Source organism: Tiliqua scincoides, chromosome 4, assembly GCF_035046505.1.
Source record: "Tiliqua scincoides isolate rTilSci1 chromosome 4, rTilSci1.hap2, whole genome shotgun sequence".
Classification (NCBI taxonomy): Eukaryota; Metazoa; Chordata; class Lepidosauria; order Squamata; family Scincidae; genus Tiliqua; species Tiliqua scincoides.
The window spans coordinates 168,474,427-168,492,504 of NC_089824.1; the positions used below are offsets into that span (position 1 = coordinate 168,474,427).

General features: G+C 45.0%; 1 protein-coding gene across 5 annotated transcripts in view; it reads right to left on the minus strand.

Annotated features, from left to right (window-relative positions):
• The window catches only part of ELAPOR1 (endosome-lysosome associated apoptosis and autophagy regulator 1), a 66,378-nt gene that overhangs the window by 20,869 nt on the left and 27,431 nt on the right, over positions 1 to 18,078 (minus strand). For 2 of the 5 annotated variants that reach the window (XM_066624965.1, XM_066624966.1), the window contains exons 2-7: positions 12,798 to 12,918; positions 10,325 to 10,517; positions 3,612 to 3,759; positions 932 to 1,016; positions 659 to 760; positions 377 to 526 (exon numbers count right to left, since the gene is read on the minus strand). In XM_066624965.1, the coding sequence (XP_066481062.1) occupies positions 377 to 526; positions 659 to 760; positions 932 to 1,016; positions 3,612 to 3,759; positions 10,325 to 10,485 (646 nt within the window). In that variant the 5' untranslated portion in view covers positions 10,486 to 10,517; positions 12,798 to 12,918. Of the gene's footprint in view, positions 1 to 376; positions 527 to 658; positions 765 to 931; positions 1,017 to 3,611; positions 3,760 to 10,324; positions 10,518 to 12,797; positions 12,919 to 18,078 lie in introns of those variants that run through there. The other 3 variants (XM_066624967.1, XM_066624968.1, XM_066624969.1) reach the window with 3 other exon arrangements.

Here is an 18,078-nt window from a genome sequence, read left to right on the forward strand (position 1 = left end):
AGGCATTTCTTTCTTTCTCCCTACCAGCCAATCAAGTTCACTTCTTGCACTATCACAGGAAGGCCCTGGGAGCAAGCCATTTGCTGCCATTTGAGTCATGGTATCATTCAGACTAATAAGAACATATAGAGTTGCAAGGTTACTCCATACTTTCTTATCTCTATAGGCAGCTCCAACCCTGCAGGTCCAGGTCTGTGTGTGGGCCCTTGGATAGGTCCAGGCAAAACATTCTACTTTCTTTGCCAGAGCAGATGCAATGAAGTGTAAGGCAGACTAAGGTTGGGTATGTAGGAATATGTCACCTAGTGACGTTGGGTAGTCCCCACCTCCCTTTGAAAATTTTCAGATGATTCACTTAGCTATTGGAGGTATTTACGTGAGTACTGCGCTGGCTCACACGGGTGGCAAGAAGTTGCTCCTTTGTTGGAAAAGGAGTTTGCAGGACACTGTCGGCAGGAAGAAGAACCAGGTTTGGACACGTAGGTGCCTGCCTTACAAGGAAAGCATTCAGAAGTGTAGGCCACTCCTAGGGAACAGGAGAAAGACAGAGAGTGGATTACAGTGAGAGAGAGAGAAAAATCCTTTGTCCACCAGCAGCACAAGACCTGTTCTAACAGTGTGGCACCAGACACAAGGCAAGAACCAAGCAAACACAAACCTGTGATCCCAATGTTCTTCACCAACACAGGCTTGGGAGATTTGGATGACACAGAGAAAGCGGTTGTTCTCCAGTACAAGACATTGTTGCCGCGACTCAGCTCTACCTACAAATTAATATTCAATTTAATCAAATCTCAGCAGATATTGAAAGCCTACTTGGACTTTAGTGCTGGCACCCAGAAGTGCATGCAGCTTTCCTTCCCCAAGCCACTGCTGGCTGTAAGCCTATAGAAGCACTGTGGCCACCTGGCCTGTGAAAGAACTCTGGCACTTACACTATGCAGCTCCCACCCTCTCTCTGTCGTTCTCATCCACCGTGACTCCTCTACAGTTGGCTGGCACTGGTCATTCTGAACCTGCAACAGATAAGAACTCAGGAAGAGGATGCCATTTCTGTTCATGGGGAAACAAGCCGATTGACTTCTCTGTGGCTTAAAGTATCTTAGTAAACATAACTTTTTGCACACACCCCACTTTTGCTGCTGGAAAACAAAGCTCTCTGTCTGTGGTAAATTTAATGGAGTAGAGGGAATATAGACATAGCTTTAAGAACAGAAAGATCAATTGCGATTAAAAAAAACAACTTCTATACTATAGAATACATATAGGCTGGGGAAAGTGCCCTAACAAGTCCTTCAACAACTAGGGTTACACAGATGACTTCTTTCTTTACCAATTTTAGTGTTCTAGGATTGCAGTTCCTGCAACAAACACATTGATAAAGCAATATAAAGGAGCAGAATCATTTGTGGCTAAAGAAACAACCATAAAATGCAACTTTAAACTTGTCAGAGCTGTTCAATTTACTGCAAGGTGCTTTAAACAGCAGGAGGTGTAAAAGTTAGTTGTGAAGGTCTTGGCCACTGCACAAGCACTACATTGAACAAGGAAAGAGGAGATACCAAAGTAACCTTTTTAAATTTTAAAAAGAGCTTGAAATATCTTTGTAATGCAAAGGAAGAGAGATAATTGTTTCTTAAAGAGCTGCAAAACTCTTACAGGTATTACAGTAATACCTGTAATACCTGTAAGGTAAACTCTTGCAGTATTACAGCTGCAAATACTCTTACAGGTATTACAGGTTGAGTCTCATTATTCCTGAGACTCATTATTCCTGGGTTCACCATCCAACTCAGTGGATGGCAAAAATTGCATTGCTAATCCATTTGAAAAACAATGTTCCTTTGCTAGGCAATTTAAGAACAGACATTATCCCTCCCTTTACCCAGAGCTGGGAAAGAATGCACAGTGATTATATATCTCTTTCACATGCTCAGGGAGAATGGGGTGTCACTGGCTGTGAAGTGAAGTCATTCTAAGCAGTGGCGTCACTAGGGTTCGTGTCACCTGGTGCGAGAGGCCAGCACATCACCACTCCAGGTGGTGGGCATGGTGATATACCATAGCACTGCCCCATTGGTTTTTTATCTGTACCTTTTGATAGAATAAAGACATTTCAGCGCAGTTTGTTTCATTGCATTTTGCATGAAATTGCACATTGATTGATATATAACATGATGGTATTATTTTTACAAACTGTGATTTTAGTAATTTTGGTCACTAGTAGTGTCATCTCCCCCCAGGGTGTCAACTTACTAACACCTTATTGGAGCAGTTTTCAAACTTTTAGCACTGGGACCTCCTTCTTGGGTGTTTTTGGGGGGCTACATTCATTGGATCAGGACCGTTCTGGTGTTGTTGGATTCCTCTCAGCCTGCCCTTTCCAATGGACTAAAGCAAGCTTGCCTACTCGTGAGTAAATGTGTGATACGGCTCAGTTTCACTTTCCATAGGGCTCCATGCATTTTTTGTTCTCCGGTTTTTTGGCCATAACTTTTGAAAGAAAGGAGGTATTTCATACTGGTCTTTTGCACTGCGTTCTGCTGGACATTCCGCATCCAACAGTATATCAGATGATGGGATTATGCCTAACCATCTGCATCCAACGGTATATAACATGATGGGATTACGCCTCCTGCAGCCTCCTGGGGATGCAGGGAGCCCTGCGCAACCTTCGGCAGGGCTCCCCAGGTCAGGAAAAGGGAAAGCAGAGCGATCGCGCCCAGCTCCGCAAAACCGGAAGTGGAGCACAATCGCTCCGCTTTCCCCTCTGACAGGGCTGCAGGGACTGGGGTGCACCCTCCAATCCCTGCAGCAGCTGTCCCTGTGTGTGGGGAGCCCTGTGCGAGCACCTGCAGGACTCCCCAGGTCAGGGAAAGGGAGAGTGGGGCGATCGCGCTCCGCTTCCGCCTTTGCAGAGGCAGAGCAGATCGCTCCACTCTCCCTTTCCCTGACCTGGGGTGCCCTGCAGGCACTCGCGCAGGGCTCCCCGCACCCCGGGACAGCTGCTACAGGGACTGGTGAGTGCATCCCAGTCCCTGCAGCCCCCTGAGCGAAGTGATCCTGGGGATCGCGTTGCTGCCTTCCCCCTGCCCCTGCTGCCTCCCCCCCCCTCCGCAAAGACTTACCATGGGTTTCAAACTCCCGGAGAGTTTGAAAACCGCAGGTATATGATAAAATGATAAAATCAGTGGATTTTTCCATGGGTTAAAGATCTGGGGATAATTAGGTTATCCCTGTAATTGCTTGCCTGACTGTCTCTCTACATCAGTAAGAAAAGCAGTTTTTTAAACTGTGATTTTAAAGGGATGCATTTTTCCCCTTCTCCAGGGATCAGCACATTCCTTCTCATTTGCAGTGCTCCCAAGTGCTGTACAAGCAAGAAAGACTAAGCTGGACATAAACTTCCATAGCTTCTATTTTAAATATCAGAAAACCTTTTTCTTAGTACAGAGGATAATACTCCATCTTCTAAGTGGAGTTAGAAGGTGAATGCTGGAGCCAAGGTGGATAAGTTTTGTAATATAGTGTACAAGAGAAACCCATTCTGGAACACAGCACAGTAACAGAAAGCTAGACAGATTGCTCTAACCAAGTCATGGAAAACATACATAGAACTCAAAGATGATGCTGCTGTCTGGGTAGATGTACTCAAAGGAGACAGTGCCAGATTGCTTGAGATTAACAGCATACATCAGAGTGGCTGTGCATTCGTCCGTGTTGGAGGCAATGTAATCTCCCCGAGGAACCCATGTTGACCTGGAACAGAATAGAAAGAGAGGAAGAGCAAGAAGCCTGCAGTTACAGGAGTGCTAGTGCATAGCTCCAGAGACATTACAACAGAGTTCAATTAACTGATGAGAGATGAGAAAGCTAAAAGCACCAACACCAGATGTGATGTCTCCACTGAAATATGGAGTGTAGGAAGGATTCACACCATCATCCTAGCCAGGATACAAAAATGCCCAGAAGCAATACAATATCCAGATGAGTTCATGCCAGATTCAATTGGATCTGAAATCCAGGGGCACTTAATTAAAGCAAGCAGACTACACTGAGGTGAACTCTCCTGGCCTTGGAAATGGCAACATTCTAGTCTGCTGCGCTAAGTTCAGTGTATCCCCTCCACATCACTCATTTTCATTATATGCTGGAACATAACATGGCACTGTAGAATATCAGAAACTGCTGCAGGGGACAAAGCACATTCTGTACAAGGGCAACTAAAGGTTCTGTCCTGCAAGGAATGGGGTGTGGTGTGGTGTGGTGTGGTGGGAGAAAGAGAATCCCCACTCTCCTTAGCAACAGATCAATCCACTCCACAGAATTGCTACTGGCTTCCAGCAGAGACACCGAGAGTATATGATAAAATGTATGCTGAATCCTTCCAGTTTTTCTTTTTCTTTTGTTAATTAAGAAGAGCCCTGCTCTCAGATGTGACCTTCAACAGGCTTAACACTGTTAATATGACTTAGTAGGTAACATTGCCAGGAAGGTTCAAATGGTCCATGCCACCCATGGCTTTCGTTCAAGCCTCCAGATCATCTCTGCTACAACCAGCGAGAGCCTGAGAGCAGGTTATGGCTAAGGTAGAGAAAGTTTGTTGCTGCTGCCTCCTGCCACCACCTCATCCACCCCCCATCGCATTACCTCCAAGCAGGGTGGCAGTGGTGGTGGCACCACCATCAAAAACACACAAAAGGCAGCAATCTGCTTCCCCACCACATTCCTTGTGTGGTCCCTTTGAATAAAATAGGAAGTGTGGGATGTGCTGGGAGTGATCCCACTGCATTCTGTACTTCCTGCTTTATTTAAAAGGACAATACAAGGAATGTGGTAGGAATTGCTACCTCCTGTGCAGGTTTTTGAGGACATGCATGTGCACAATGGCAGGAATCCAGTTTCCTATCCACTTATCTCAGATATTCCATGATCCCAGTGCATCTAAGACTTTCTGTTTTACTTAAAAGGATGCGTGAGAAAGGACTGAGGTAAAGGGATAAGGAAGTGGTTCACTGCCTGCTGATCCACTTCCCATTCGCTTTTAGTGGCTCTGTCCACAGCAGCTGGACGGAGGCGGTGGAGGCTAACTTGTGTTGGAGTTTGCAGCAACGCCGTCTGCTGTCCAGGAGGTGGCAGGATACTGTCCTGAAAGGGTTAAGCCATGGCCCAGTAACCCGACTCTTTACCTGTCCCCTTTTGGTGACCTATGTGGGGGGTGTGGCCCAGACCCTATAACCTTCCCTTCTGCTCCGTGCACGCCCTCTCTTGCTCTCTGCCTCTCTTCCACACTGACCTGACAAGGTCGCACCCAGCAGGGCTCTGCTGGTGCTGCCATCTTGGCCACATGGCACACACAGGGCGAGGCAGCTTTAGGGCCTTGCTGTCTCAAGTTTAGTGAACCTCTGATCATAATCAGATGCTGTAAACATGCTTCTATGGAACTGTGAGTAAATGACTCTCTTTTGCAACTTCAACCAGCCACTGTCATTTGTCTTTCTTAATTAGCAGTCAGCCGGGTGTGGGAGCTTCCCTGGGTTGCTACCCAGCAAGGGGGGGTGTCTGCTGCTGAAGCTACTCTGCTTCCCCCCAAAGAGGAAACCAATTTTTAAGATTCCTCCAACAACTTGGGCATCGCAAATCTGTTCACTTGTCCCCACAACTGCTGCTCAGCATAAGCCGAGTCATTTGTTTCATCTATGGGCCAGCCCTGACTACAACTACACATGATTTATCTAGCTCTTTTAATATGCCAAACTCTTTATTATTTTTATTGAGTTTGCTCTCTCAGTAAACGCATGGAGAACTGGGGCTCAGAGACAGCAACCTGTCCAAGGTCATACAATGAGCTGAAACTTCAACTTCAAATCTATCCAGCCCTTAACACTGTGCCACATGCTTTGATGGCTCATTAAACAAAAGGACAGGCTGTATCGACACTACAGATTAATGAGTGTTTCAAGATTCAGAGATTCAGTTTATACCTCTTGAGATAAATGCTCTGTTCTCCCCTACATTTTGTCTATTTTTCCCTACCTTGGGACACTTAACTCTCCAGAAAGTCTTGCACAAATCCAGTTGGAACACACATTGCAGAGGTGTAACATGCTTTCTGGCTGTCACAAATGCAACAACCCTAGAGTGTGGCCTGGCCGCCACCACAAACAGTAAGTGGCTGGGTCCACACAGTGATGGACTGGGGACACCTGCTGTCTGATGTAAGGCTGCTCAAGGAGAGGGACGGAAGCAAGGATGGGGTGGAAGCAGGTGGAGGAGGACGGGAGAAGACAGGCTAAGAGGAGGCTGGATCATGTCCACTAGGAAGGGGGCAGATTTGGAGGCAGCAGTGCCCAGTAAAAACCGACCCCTTTTCCAGGCTGCGTTCACAGGTTCACATGGACCAGCAATATCGCTGATACAAGTAGACCCAACAGCCAGACACAGACCCTTACCCCAAGAAGGCCTCCTGAGGTCAAAACTCTCCCACGGGATGCAACGGACACCACATTGGCAACGTTGCATGGTCATGCAGGGAGTTAGGTAGGATTGGGCTGCCCCATTTCTTCTTTCTTTTTTTTCTTTTTATTTTAAGATACAATGGAGACCACATCAACAGCTTTCCTGGGATGAATAGGGACAGTTACCATCTCCCTGGTGGCCATGATGATATAAGAGGACCGCCAAATAAAAGGTGGCAGTTAGCAGGGGACAAAATGCAAAACAAGGAGGAAAGGAAAGTAACTCTGACAGACAGTGCTGTCACTTGGGTTTGTGTCACCCAGTACGGGAGGCCAGCACGTTATCCCTATGATGGACTTCCTCCCATGCAGTGGACATGGTGATGTACCATTGCCCCAACCTGCTGGTTTTTGGGCTATAACTTTTGATAGAATAGAAATATTTCAATACCATTTGTCCCATTGCATTCTGCGTGAAATTCTGCATTGATTGATATATAACATGATGATATTATTCAAAAATACCAAGATTTAAAAAATTTTGGCCAGTAGTGGTATCACACCTCCATGTATGTCATCCAATGCAGCCTGCACCCCCCGCAGTCCCCTAGCGACACCACTGCTGACAGGGAAAGGGGGAACATGAACAAAGTAATCCATTTCTGCTCTTCTCCCCCATCTTGTGTTTTGATCTCCTTTCCTTTATCCTCGCATGCCTGTCTCTGTTCTCCATACCATCCTCTCCAAATCTAAAACCTTATTATGCCAGAAGCACCTTTTGTATTTAAACTCTGCCTTTTCCCCTCAACTCATTATTCACCATCTGAAAAACAGGCACTGTATTATCTCTTCTTTCCAACATAAGAAATGGAGATAAAAGCCAAAATACCTATTATAAACCCAATACTTTGGGATTTCATGAACATTTATGGAAACAAAAAGCAATTTGCTCCAAGGAATAGATCATTTTCTCTTACCAGAGAAAGTAACACATAACTTGCACATACACACCCTCCTCCACCCCATGAAAGGTACCCCTGATCTAAGACAAGCTGGTTGATCCAGACAACCGTAATGAGAAAAAGATGGCAATGGCAGTCTTCGAATATGCTCAGAAGAATAATTTAAGGGATACTGGAAGTAGGTTACATTTGCAAGTTGCACAAACACTTCACAGCACCAGGCTGTCGAGTTTTTCAGCAAAAAAATAATCTTTAAAAGATGCCTCCTGCCTGGTGAGTCTGAGCTTGCTTTTCCTTGGCATCAAAATGATCAAAGCACCAGGATGGAAAAACAAGCAGGCAGGCATTGGACTCCAGCAGGTATTAGAGACAAATCATCAGGGTAGAGCTTGGGAGCCTTGACTGCAGCACACATTAAAAATCCAGGGTAAAGTTCATAAAACAGCCACATTAAAAACTGTCCAAGTGTGGATCAGGAGTACAAGTATCGAACAGGGATGATTAAAATCAATAGTGCTTGAGCTTGCATAGCTGGACATGGCCCATGCGTCATCCACCAGCCAGCCACCGAAAAAGTGTGCTGGGACATGTCATGAAATAGTTGCAGTGTCTCATCTTTCTCAGACTTTTGGCTAGAGTGCATGATGAAATGCAGCTGAAGCAGACTGCAGCAGAAATCTGCTAGCACTGCTTGGACAGTTGTGACAGGTGGCTGGGTTAAAGTGAAGGAGATGTGTAGGCTCCTAGCCTTGAAAAATGGGCCAGCACAAGGTCTTCTCCTGTGTATCTGCTGTAGAACTAAACTGACAGTACAGGAAACTGCATGCGCTAGCAGGATGTAATGTATAGGTGTCTGGTGCAGACCCACACTACTTTCCATTAGTAGATAAGCAGCAGGGATGATTATAGGCATTAACTAACAGACCAGGTCAGCAACTAGATGTGCTAATCTAGTAGGCCAGCAGTTTTCAAACTCTCTTGGAGAGTTTGCACCACTGTAAGTCCTTGCAGGGGCAGTGGGAGGGAGGCTGCAGGGGCGGGGGGGAGAGGCAGCAACACGATCCCCAGGATCGCGTCGCCCCGGAGGGGGGCCTGCAGGGACTCGGATGCACTCACCAGTCCCTGCAGCAGCCATCCTGGGGTGCGGGGAGCCCTGCGCGAGCATCTGCAGGACTCCCCAGCTTGTTAGAGGTGAAAGTGGTTCCGGTTTTGTGGAAGTGGAATGTGAATGCTCCACTTTCACTTCTAATGAGGTGGGAAGCTCTGGTTAGTGGCTGTCGTGGGTTAGTTCATCCCAGTCCCTGCAGCCCGCCTGAGCTTCTCCTGCCTCCTCGTTGCCCTGCCCCTTAAGGGGAAAGAGGCCAAGTCCTTCAGGCTGGGGCGTCGCGACACCCCAGTTTAAAAACCACCATAGTAGCTCAATCTAGAAGATCACCCATCACCCATTTAACCAGTCATCGACCCATCACAAAAAACTGGGCAAAACACACTGTGATTCTACACACAGGTTGTGCACAGGCATGGGTGTTCATAGCCATTTTAGGTTTTTGCACCAATGTATATGGGCCTTAAGAATTCCAGATTCCTTTAAAAAAAAAACTTAATTGGCAGCCCAATCATAAGTACCTCACCGCTGCTGTGTGCAACAGCGCCAAAAGGACTACCTCTGCATCCAATGGCCCTCCGGAGGTTGCGGAGGTCTCCCTGGGGGAAGGGAACATTCATTCCCTTCCCCCAAGTAAGGATGCAGGCCCTGGAATAGGCTTCCTCAAGTCTGCACCAGCTATTTTGCTGGTGCAGATTGGAGAAACTCCATGTTGGGCTTTCCAGCCTGACACGGAGGACAGGATCCAGTGGAGGAGGCATGCACTGGTTCCACCCTCTCTCGGGCCGGTTCCTCCCCCTGCTCCACTCTGCCCCACCCAAAAGGCTGCACCACTGCCCGGCGGTTTTATTTACCTCCAGTGGCCACACAGCATCCTCTTCCAGGCACTGGTGTCCAAAGGGGCCATAAACGTGCTTTATGGCATTTACGACACCTAGCACCAGCGCTGAGCTCCTGCACCAGCACTACTGGCCCACAGGATTGGGCCTTAAAACTGGAATAATAAAGTCAGTTTATGTTTGCAGTGTAGGTTTGCCATTGAGTTGCTGCTACCCACAAATCACTGTAGTAAGGGCAACCCTAAGAACTCTTATTTGAAAGTTCCACTGAAATAAGTGGGAGACAATATACAATTAACTATTCCAATGTATGCTTGGTTATATTAGTTGGGCTGAACGCTTACATGAGAAGGAACACGCAGGTAATTGAGCTAAACCCTCTCCGCTCCCCCGCCTTGCCTCACTGTGCTCTGTTGCTTCAAACTCTTAAATTTCTGAATTTAATTTTGGAAATGTGCACAATTTTGCCATAGTTTTTAATTCATTTTTTTTAAACAGGCTACTGATTATGAATTCATGAGCATTCATTAAATCACAGTGTAAAAAGGAATTTTGCTACCATTGAATGACATTAGGATTCCTTTTTGCACTCTGATTTATTAAGTATCTGTTACCTATAAGAGGAGGGGAAGAAATTGTGTGCGAACACAAGAGAGAGAGAGAGAGAGAGAACTGAAACCAGATGTAATTTCACACATGTGCAGGTAACTGCACAAAATCTAGAAAAAAAATTGAAAAATGATGGACAGCCAATGTACATGAGCTGCTCTGGAAACAAAAATGTGTAGTTCAGAAGCTTCCTAATTACATAAAAACTCAGACGGGAGATTTTCATCAGCATACCAAACAAAGTGCTTTGCTTTTTGAATCTGCAGCTTATGGACAATGGCTGAAGTCCTGCAGTCTGGTTTTCAAGACTGATGTGTTCCAGCATAAAGGATAACCAACAACCTGACTCACATGTTGCAGTTTTCCACAGGATCTGTGAAGCTGTAATCGATTTCAAGGTTGGTTGCAATATTGGCAAAGCCATGGGGCAGGTCATCCCATTCATCGAACCTGACGCCAGTGCCCAGAGAATATGTGCCCTCTCCACAAGGTTTGCAAGCCTGATCTTTCATGTCCAAGAATTCACCAGCTTTGCAGGAAAATGCTGAAATATAGAAGACCACCAAAAAAGGAAAGTATGAATGAAAACCTTGCACAGACTTTCTATAGTGATTCCTGGTGTTACTTGCCACAATGCAGCTGTGCCACAATGGTGCTTTCCAACAACAGAACTATTTATTCAGCAAAGATTAAGGAAATATTGCTTCCCTCTTCACATCTGCCAAGCTTTAAAGATTTTGAAACAAAGCTGGGAGGGAAATATCTAAGAATTTGTCACTGTCAGATCCTGGTGGTTCTTCTTTTACTAGCCAAACCAGCCATTAAATTTTAATTTCTCCCTACTTATCTGGATCCAGCTATGCATGCAGAGATGTAATGAAGTATCTGGAGGCAAAATGGAGATTATTTGAAATAACTTCCCAATCGTTTTGGAAGTATGCAAGATATTGGATTTAAAAAAAATAATGAAATTGGGCAGGGGAGCTCCAAGGCATCTCATTATATCTTTGAATGCACGGTAGGATCTAGTTAATCAAACTGGTTTTACAACTGAGTGTATTTTCATCATACACTTAAGGGTCTTCTTCATAACCTTTGCCAGTCTTCTTTTTGTATCTCCTGTGAGAGAAAAACAAATATAACTTAGCTAGATTTGAAAAAAATACTACATATGTCTGCTGTTTCTACTCTATTCTGCGGGTAGAGGAGTGTTAAAGAAACAAAAATAAAAAGCCAACATCTCTTGACCCACATTGATCATGTGGTTTTGAATGTCATTTTATTGCAATGGAGTCATTTCTGGGGTTCCTTCAGGAGGAATGAGAGATCAGAGCCAAGTTTTAAGGAAGAAAAGAACCATAGCCAAAGTCAGTTCTGATTTACAGTATATCAAAATGTGAATGGAGAACAAAATTAAAAATCAATTAATTGTTTTAAGCCCTTGAAGACATTCTAATTGCTGCTAATGCCTCACTTCTATTATGATCCATCATATCAAAAGAACTATTAAATCTTTTAAGTTTCTGCTTGTTTACTGAATATGATAGCTTGTCCCAACTTTAGGACAGTCTGGATTAAAAATAGTGTTTATTTCTTCATTGATTTTCCTTAACAATAATATTCAAATTAAGCTTTGCAAGAGCTGAGATTCTAGAGTAAAACAATGCTTCTTGCCACAGTTCAGCTCTCCTACAGGTACAGCTATCAAATGCTGAGAATTCCTTTCAACAATAAAGGGCGAAATTCTAACCCTTTATGTCAGTGCTTTCCAGCACAGCGGTAAGGGAAGAAACATTCCCTTACTTTGAGGAGGCCTCTGTGAGTGACACCCAACTGCAGGATGTAGCACATGTCCCATTGTCACTGCTATGCCATTGCTGGAAAGTACTGACATAAGGGGTGAGGATTGCACCCAAAGTCTCTTTCTTGCTGATGAACAGAAAGGTAAACCCTCTTTCTGATTACATCCAGAATTTGATAGGCATCATTTGCTGTCAATGAAAGTATATCTGACAGTAAGATTGGCAAAATAACAGAATAATTCCCTCTACCTTTTTGGGGATGAGAGTGGCAATGAGCATTTAGGGATCATGCTATCTTTAATTCGTTAAACGCATGTGTACACGTTAAAAAAATAGAGAATAATCTAAAGGTACATTATTAGGTCCTATACAATACCTGGGTGGGAAACCACTTGGTAACCACAGGTGTTCTGGGCTCATTAAAGAAAGACCAGAGTATCAAAAATTTTTTCAATGATTTGGAATTTTTGATTTTTGAAAGTATGGCAGAAGGGCCACTTTTCAGTCAGTGAGAATGTTTTCATTGATTCATGTAACAGGTTTATTAAACAGTTGAAAGCCACCAGATCGATCTGCGTAAGCTGAGTAAAATAACCTCAGTAAAATATCAGTTGTGTGTACAAAAAGACTAAACGAAGAACAAACACCCATTCAAACCCTCCACCCAGTCATAAAATACAGAAATATTCTTAACCTTTTTACATTCAACTTGCAAATATTAAAACACTCTCCTCATGGGCTAAAGGGTCAGAGGCAAGAGTGGCAGAGATGAATTCTCGATCAAGAGATGTAACCTTAAAATCTTTCTTCTGAATGTTCGGTTATTAGCAGGAGTGGGGAATCAGGCCTGCTTCCATAACAAGCATGTCATTTTTTATTTTTTATTTTTTGCTGAAATAATAGTGCTACCCATGCATCTGACAAATATCTCAAGCCCTATGGATCAACGTAGCTCAGGAATCTCTGATGTGGTGGAAACAGCTGTGGACAGGAAAGATGGAGTGCCAGAAATGATGGCTTACAGCATTCTGTGCCTTTGACGGGGTCTGGCAAGCCGGTGCAGAGTCCTAGGGTGTGTGGCACAGCTACCCTCCATCTGGAGCCTAAGCTGTCACATGCTGTGTATTCATAATGGTATTCAGACTGGAAGAGAAAACACAGAGGATGAAAACAACACTGTGTCATTTAGCACAGATGACAGATGCTCCCCCCACCCCTTATTACAGAATATTATGTCTCCACAGAATATAAGAGAAGTTTGGTATGTTCTGATCCAGAGAAACATATACAACAGGCAAACAGTAGGGTGTCAAAAAATGTTAAAATAGAATTTGGCAGCTCTGACATGAAGGTATTCCATTATCTATAACAGCTACTCTTCTTACTCCTATCTCCAGGTTCAGTACCAGGTGCCAGTTCCTGACCTTTGAAGCCCTGACTAGCTAGGGCCCAGGAAGCCTTAAGGACCACTGTCTCTCACATGGACATTTTCAACTATTACGATCTTCAATGGCTCTTCTCATTCAGGGCCTTCAACATCCTGATTCTGGCACTATGGCAGAGACCCACTTTGGGCCCCTGTGCTGTCCCCCTGCCCACCCCCACGGCACAGTAGACATTACTACTGCCACCAGTACTGAAGGTTCAGGAGTTGACCTGGCATGGACCCTGAGCCAATACCCAATTTGACTGATCCCTGGATGTCACCACTGCTTCTTAAGAGTTCCTGCACAAGTGAGACTGATAACTATCCATGCAGGACCTTTTGAATTGCAGCACCCAGATTCCAGAATGATCTCCTCAGGGAGGCTTGGTGCTGGGTGAGGACTTTTTATCCACTAAACTCCTTACCTTCACATCCCACTTTGTCATCTGCAATGGGTCCCGGGCCTGATCCCAGGAAGCTGCAAGGTACGTAATATGGCACATATGTGGAAGCTAGTTCCATGTTGTGTCTTTGGCCGTGTTGTGCCAAATAATGTGATGTGTTCCCAATCTGTATGTCATAATACACAGGTGGGTTGCAGCCAATTTTCAGTTGGTCATGGCGCCCGCTGTGTCCAGGGCACAGTGCAACATGGCCAATAGCATGTGTTACACGCCAATGCAACCTAGAAGTGGCTTCCGTGTTGCAGGCAATAATGCCTGCCAGCTTTCTGGAGTTGATGGGTCATGACCACTGGTGGGTCCAAACCCACAGACAGGGAAACAGTGCACTAAGTCCTATTGGTTTCTGAGTTTCTGTGCATGATTTTAATCTGGATTTTATTGTTCTCTGCTACTCTTTAATGTGATCAATTGTTCTATTGTTTCATTGTTCTATTGTTTTACTATTTTCAGTTTTGGTTAGCCTCGCTGACAATTGTCTGAAGAGCAGCACATACCATGCTTGTATTTATTCATTTTAGGAGGGTAAGTGAAAGAAGTCAGGCTTTTACAATCCCATGCATATGCCTACAATATCTAAAGAAAGACACTAAGGGCGCAATCCTAACCCACTTTCCAGCACCGACATAAGGGCATTGAAGCTTGGACACAAGGGAACAAACATTCCCTTACTTTGAGGAAGCCTCCATGAGTGTCACCCAACTGCAGGATGCAGCACACGTCCCATTGGCACAGCTGTGCCAGTGCTGGAAAGTTATGATTATGAGCCAAAGTTATGATTTGGGCCAAAGTTACTTTTCTGCATAGTCTACAGATGTGTGCTTTAAAATAAATGTTAAAGCCCTGAACTCACTCATGAATTCAAAACTTGCATCAATTTGAACAGGACTTGTATGTGCACAATTAGTTTCAAAGCTGCTGCCATTGTGCTGTAAAGCATAGTATATGTGTAAACAGCGCTGGCCTTAAAATGTGACAAGATATCCTAAACAGAGACCCCTTGCAACAGAGTGGGCCTCTTGGAAGCAGCTGGTGGTGATGTCATCATGTCACAGCCAACTATTTCTGGGTGCCGTGATTTGCACGAGTAAACATTAGCACTGGGATCACCATGACTGCTTGTGAGTAGGGGACACGCACAGGGGGTGCCCCCCATGCAAATGCACTGCATTGGGCCCAGCTGCTCCTAACAGACCCCCATGGATTAGGATCATGAGAGGGAGAGGGGACTTTAACCCTTCACCTCCACAGCAATTCCAGTCTACGGACTCAACCTGTGTCTACTACTTACCTCAAAAAGAATCTCCCTTTCCTCCCAAAGCAAACAGTAGTTGTAGGGCCCACCTGGCAGGAAAGGCCTGGCAGCCGTAGAGGCCCAGCTTGGCAGGGAAGGAAGGTTTGTAGCCTTCATAGTGCAATCTTTATCTGAATTCCACCTGCCCCATGGCTATTTAGGAAATAAACCATAGGCACACCAAGGCTGGTGAGGCACAGAATGTCACGTGACCCAGAAGTGACGTAACATTGGGTCACTAGGCCTCCTAAAGCAACTGGAACCTTGTTCCGGTTGTGTCTGGAGTCTTTCTGAAACCCACAGTGGCTGCACCCCCCCCGGAGATTTTTTAAAAGCAAACTGAAGTGCTTTTAAAACACCTCTGGGGGCTTTCCGAACCCCGCAGAGACCATGCGCAGCCTATGTGGACCTCAGAAGGGTTTCTGGATGCGACCAGAGAACACCTCCAGTTGTGTCTGGGAGCCCAGGTTAGGCTCTACCACACCCGCCTCCAATGACCGAACATCCCTGATGTATGGTTTTGTCCTTTGTACCCAATGAAACTAGCAATAACCCTCTGTCACTCCCACACTTTTCTTGGTAGTTACACAGTTGCCTTATGATGAAAGCCAGGAGCTCGGGCCTTAGTAGTATCCTTTGAATACTCCACTTCAAGAATGGGGAAATGGAGACCTGTGATTGGAATATGACTCGACAAAAATATAGTATTGGCTTGTTTCAATTTGACAAGGTCCCTTTAATTCCTAAACGGTCAGCAAACAGAACTGGTTTTAAGCCAGCAGTTACATAGATTAGCTTGACAATGGCCACTGTTCATTAATCAAGTTCCGGGGAGACCAGATGCAAAATGACTACATTTCTTTATTGCTCTGAATGGATGGACAGCCAGAGTGTTTGCTTGTCTCATCATAACCAGAAAGGCAACATGCAAAGTAAATTAAGCAGAAGCGGCATTGCTAATGGAAGCATAACTAGACTTTTTATCTCCCCGCTAGTTCAGATGGCTGACTGGGACCAGAGGAAAAGGATACTGAAATGAACCATCCTTCTCATGTCCCAGCTTTCTATGTGGTCTTTGTCAAATAATCTTATCTCTGGGTATTTATGGTGGAGATATTAACAAAAGTTCTTCTGCATATTTATTTTAATAATTCCTGCTCACAATAATGTTTTGACCAAATAATCTGTATCCTTTCTGTTTCTATTATTATTATTATTATTATTATTAACAGTATTTATATACCGCTTTTCAACTAAAAGTTCACAAAGCGGTTTACAGAGAAAAATCAAATAACTAAATGGCTCCCTGTCCCAAAAGGGCTCACAATCTAAAAAGATGCAAAAAGAACACCAGCAGACAGCCACTAGAACAGACACTGCTGGGGTGAGTTTCTATTATTTTGAATTGTTTATTCAGTCTTTTAATACACTCCTTTGCTCGCTCTTTGCTGCCTGCTTGGTCCCAGTCCTTGCTATTGTTTTGGGTTTTGTACAAGTGGGAATCCTCTAGATTAGCAGTTCTCAAACTCACTGGGAATCCAACAATCACTTGTAGGTGGTTGCGGGAAGGCGAGGACTTGGAGGGGGGATGTGCCCCAGCAGCACCACAGCTATTGTGGCACCACAGGTACCCAGAGGTTTGCCAGCCTACCTGAGAGGGTCTGCAAGCCTTGGAGAGAGTCCAGAAGACCCGCAGCCCCCTCTGCGGGTCTCCCCCAAGTTTTGTTTTGCTCCAATCTGAAGATCAGTGTGACTTCCGGTTTACCACTACTCGCTTGGATCTTCAGATCAGAGCAAAAAGAAGCTTGGGGGAGACCCGCAGAGGATCACTGTGGCACCACTAGGACACCCATTACTGGGTCACTCCCCTTAGGGGGAAGTGACCTGTTTTTTGTTCCTATGGTGGGTTATGACCCACCACTCTGAGCACCACTGCTCGAGATTTTGGGAACCCTTTACAGTTCAAGCTGTGAAGTGTCCAAGGTGTTCTCTCTGTCTGGCTTTTCCCTGCCTCCGTGGCAGCAGTGGAGACCTACTGACAGTGGCGTCACTAGGGGGTGTGGGCCACACTGGGTGACATGCACAGGGGGGATGACACGCTAAAATTACAGTGGTTAGGAGTAACTCCATCATGTTATATACCGTTGGATGCAGAATTTCCAGCAGAATGCAATGCAAGAAACCAGAGTGAAATATCTCCTTTGATAGAAAGGATAGAAATGTTATGGCCAAAAAACCAGAGAACAAAAAATGCATGGTGCCCTATGGAAAGTGAAACTGAGCCGTATCAAGTGTTTACTCATGAGTAGGCAAACTTGCCTTAGTCCATCAGAAAGGGCAGGCTGAGAGGAATACAACACCACCAGAATGGTCCTGATCCAGTGAATGCAGCCCCCAAAAACACCTAAGAAGGAAGTCCCTCCCTCCAAGCAGCCGAATATATTGAGCCATATGGAAAGCGAAACTAAACCTCACTGTCAAGTTTACTCGCGAGTAAGCAAACATGCCTTGGCTGGTGGTCAGGCCAGGTAAAGGGGAATGTGAAGCCACCAGAATAGTCCTGATCTAATGGAACTGGAGCTCAACAAATGCTCCAGAAGGCAGCCTCTCACCCCCACCCCCACTAAAAAGGATCAAAGCAGAGGCTTCAGCTGATAAGGTGAACTTTTTTGAGACTTGCAAAGCCACATGGATTCTGACAGTGATCTGGTTTAAACAGGAGTTCTTAAATTGAACTGGGCACTGGGTGGGACTGAAAACCTTACAGATTTTGGAGGGGGGTGTTATTGCAGACAGGCTGCAGAGGAAATTCACTTGGTGGACCAGGGCTGGCTTCTACTTATTTAATTATTTGTTTTAGTTTAATTATTTATACTTATTTTAATTTGCCTGATGATGTCACTTCCACCATGACATCACTTCTGGTGGGTCTTGGACAGACTGTCATTCTAAAAAGTGGGTCCCAGTGCTAAAAGTTTGAGAACTGCTGCAAAAACGTGTTAGTAAGTTGACACCCTGGGGGGAGGTGTGACACCACTAGTGACCAAAATCACAGTTTGGAGGAATAACACCATCATGTTATATATCAATCAATGTGTAATTTCATGCAGAATGTGTTCTAT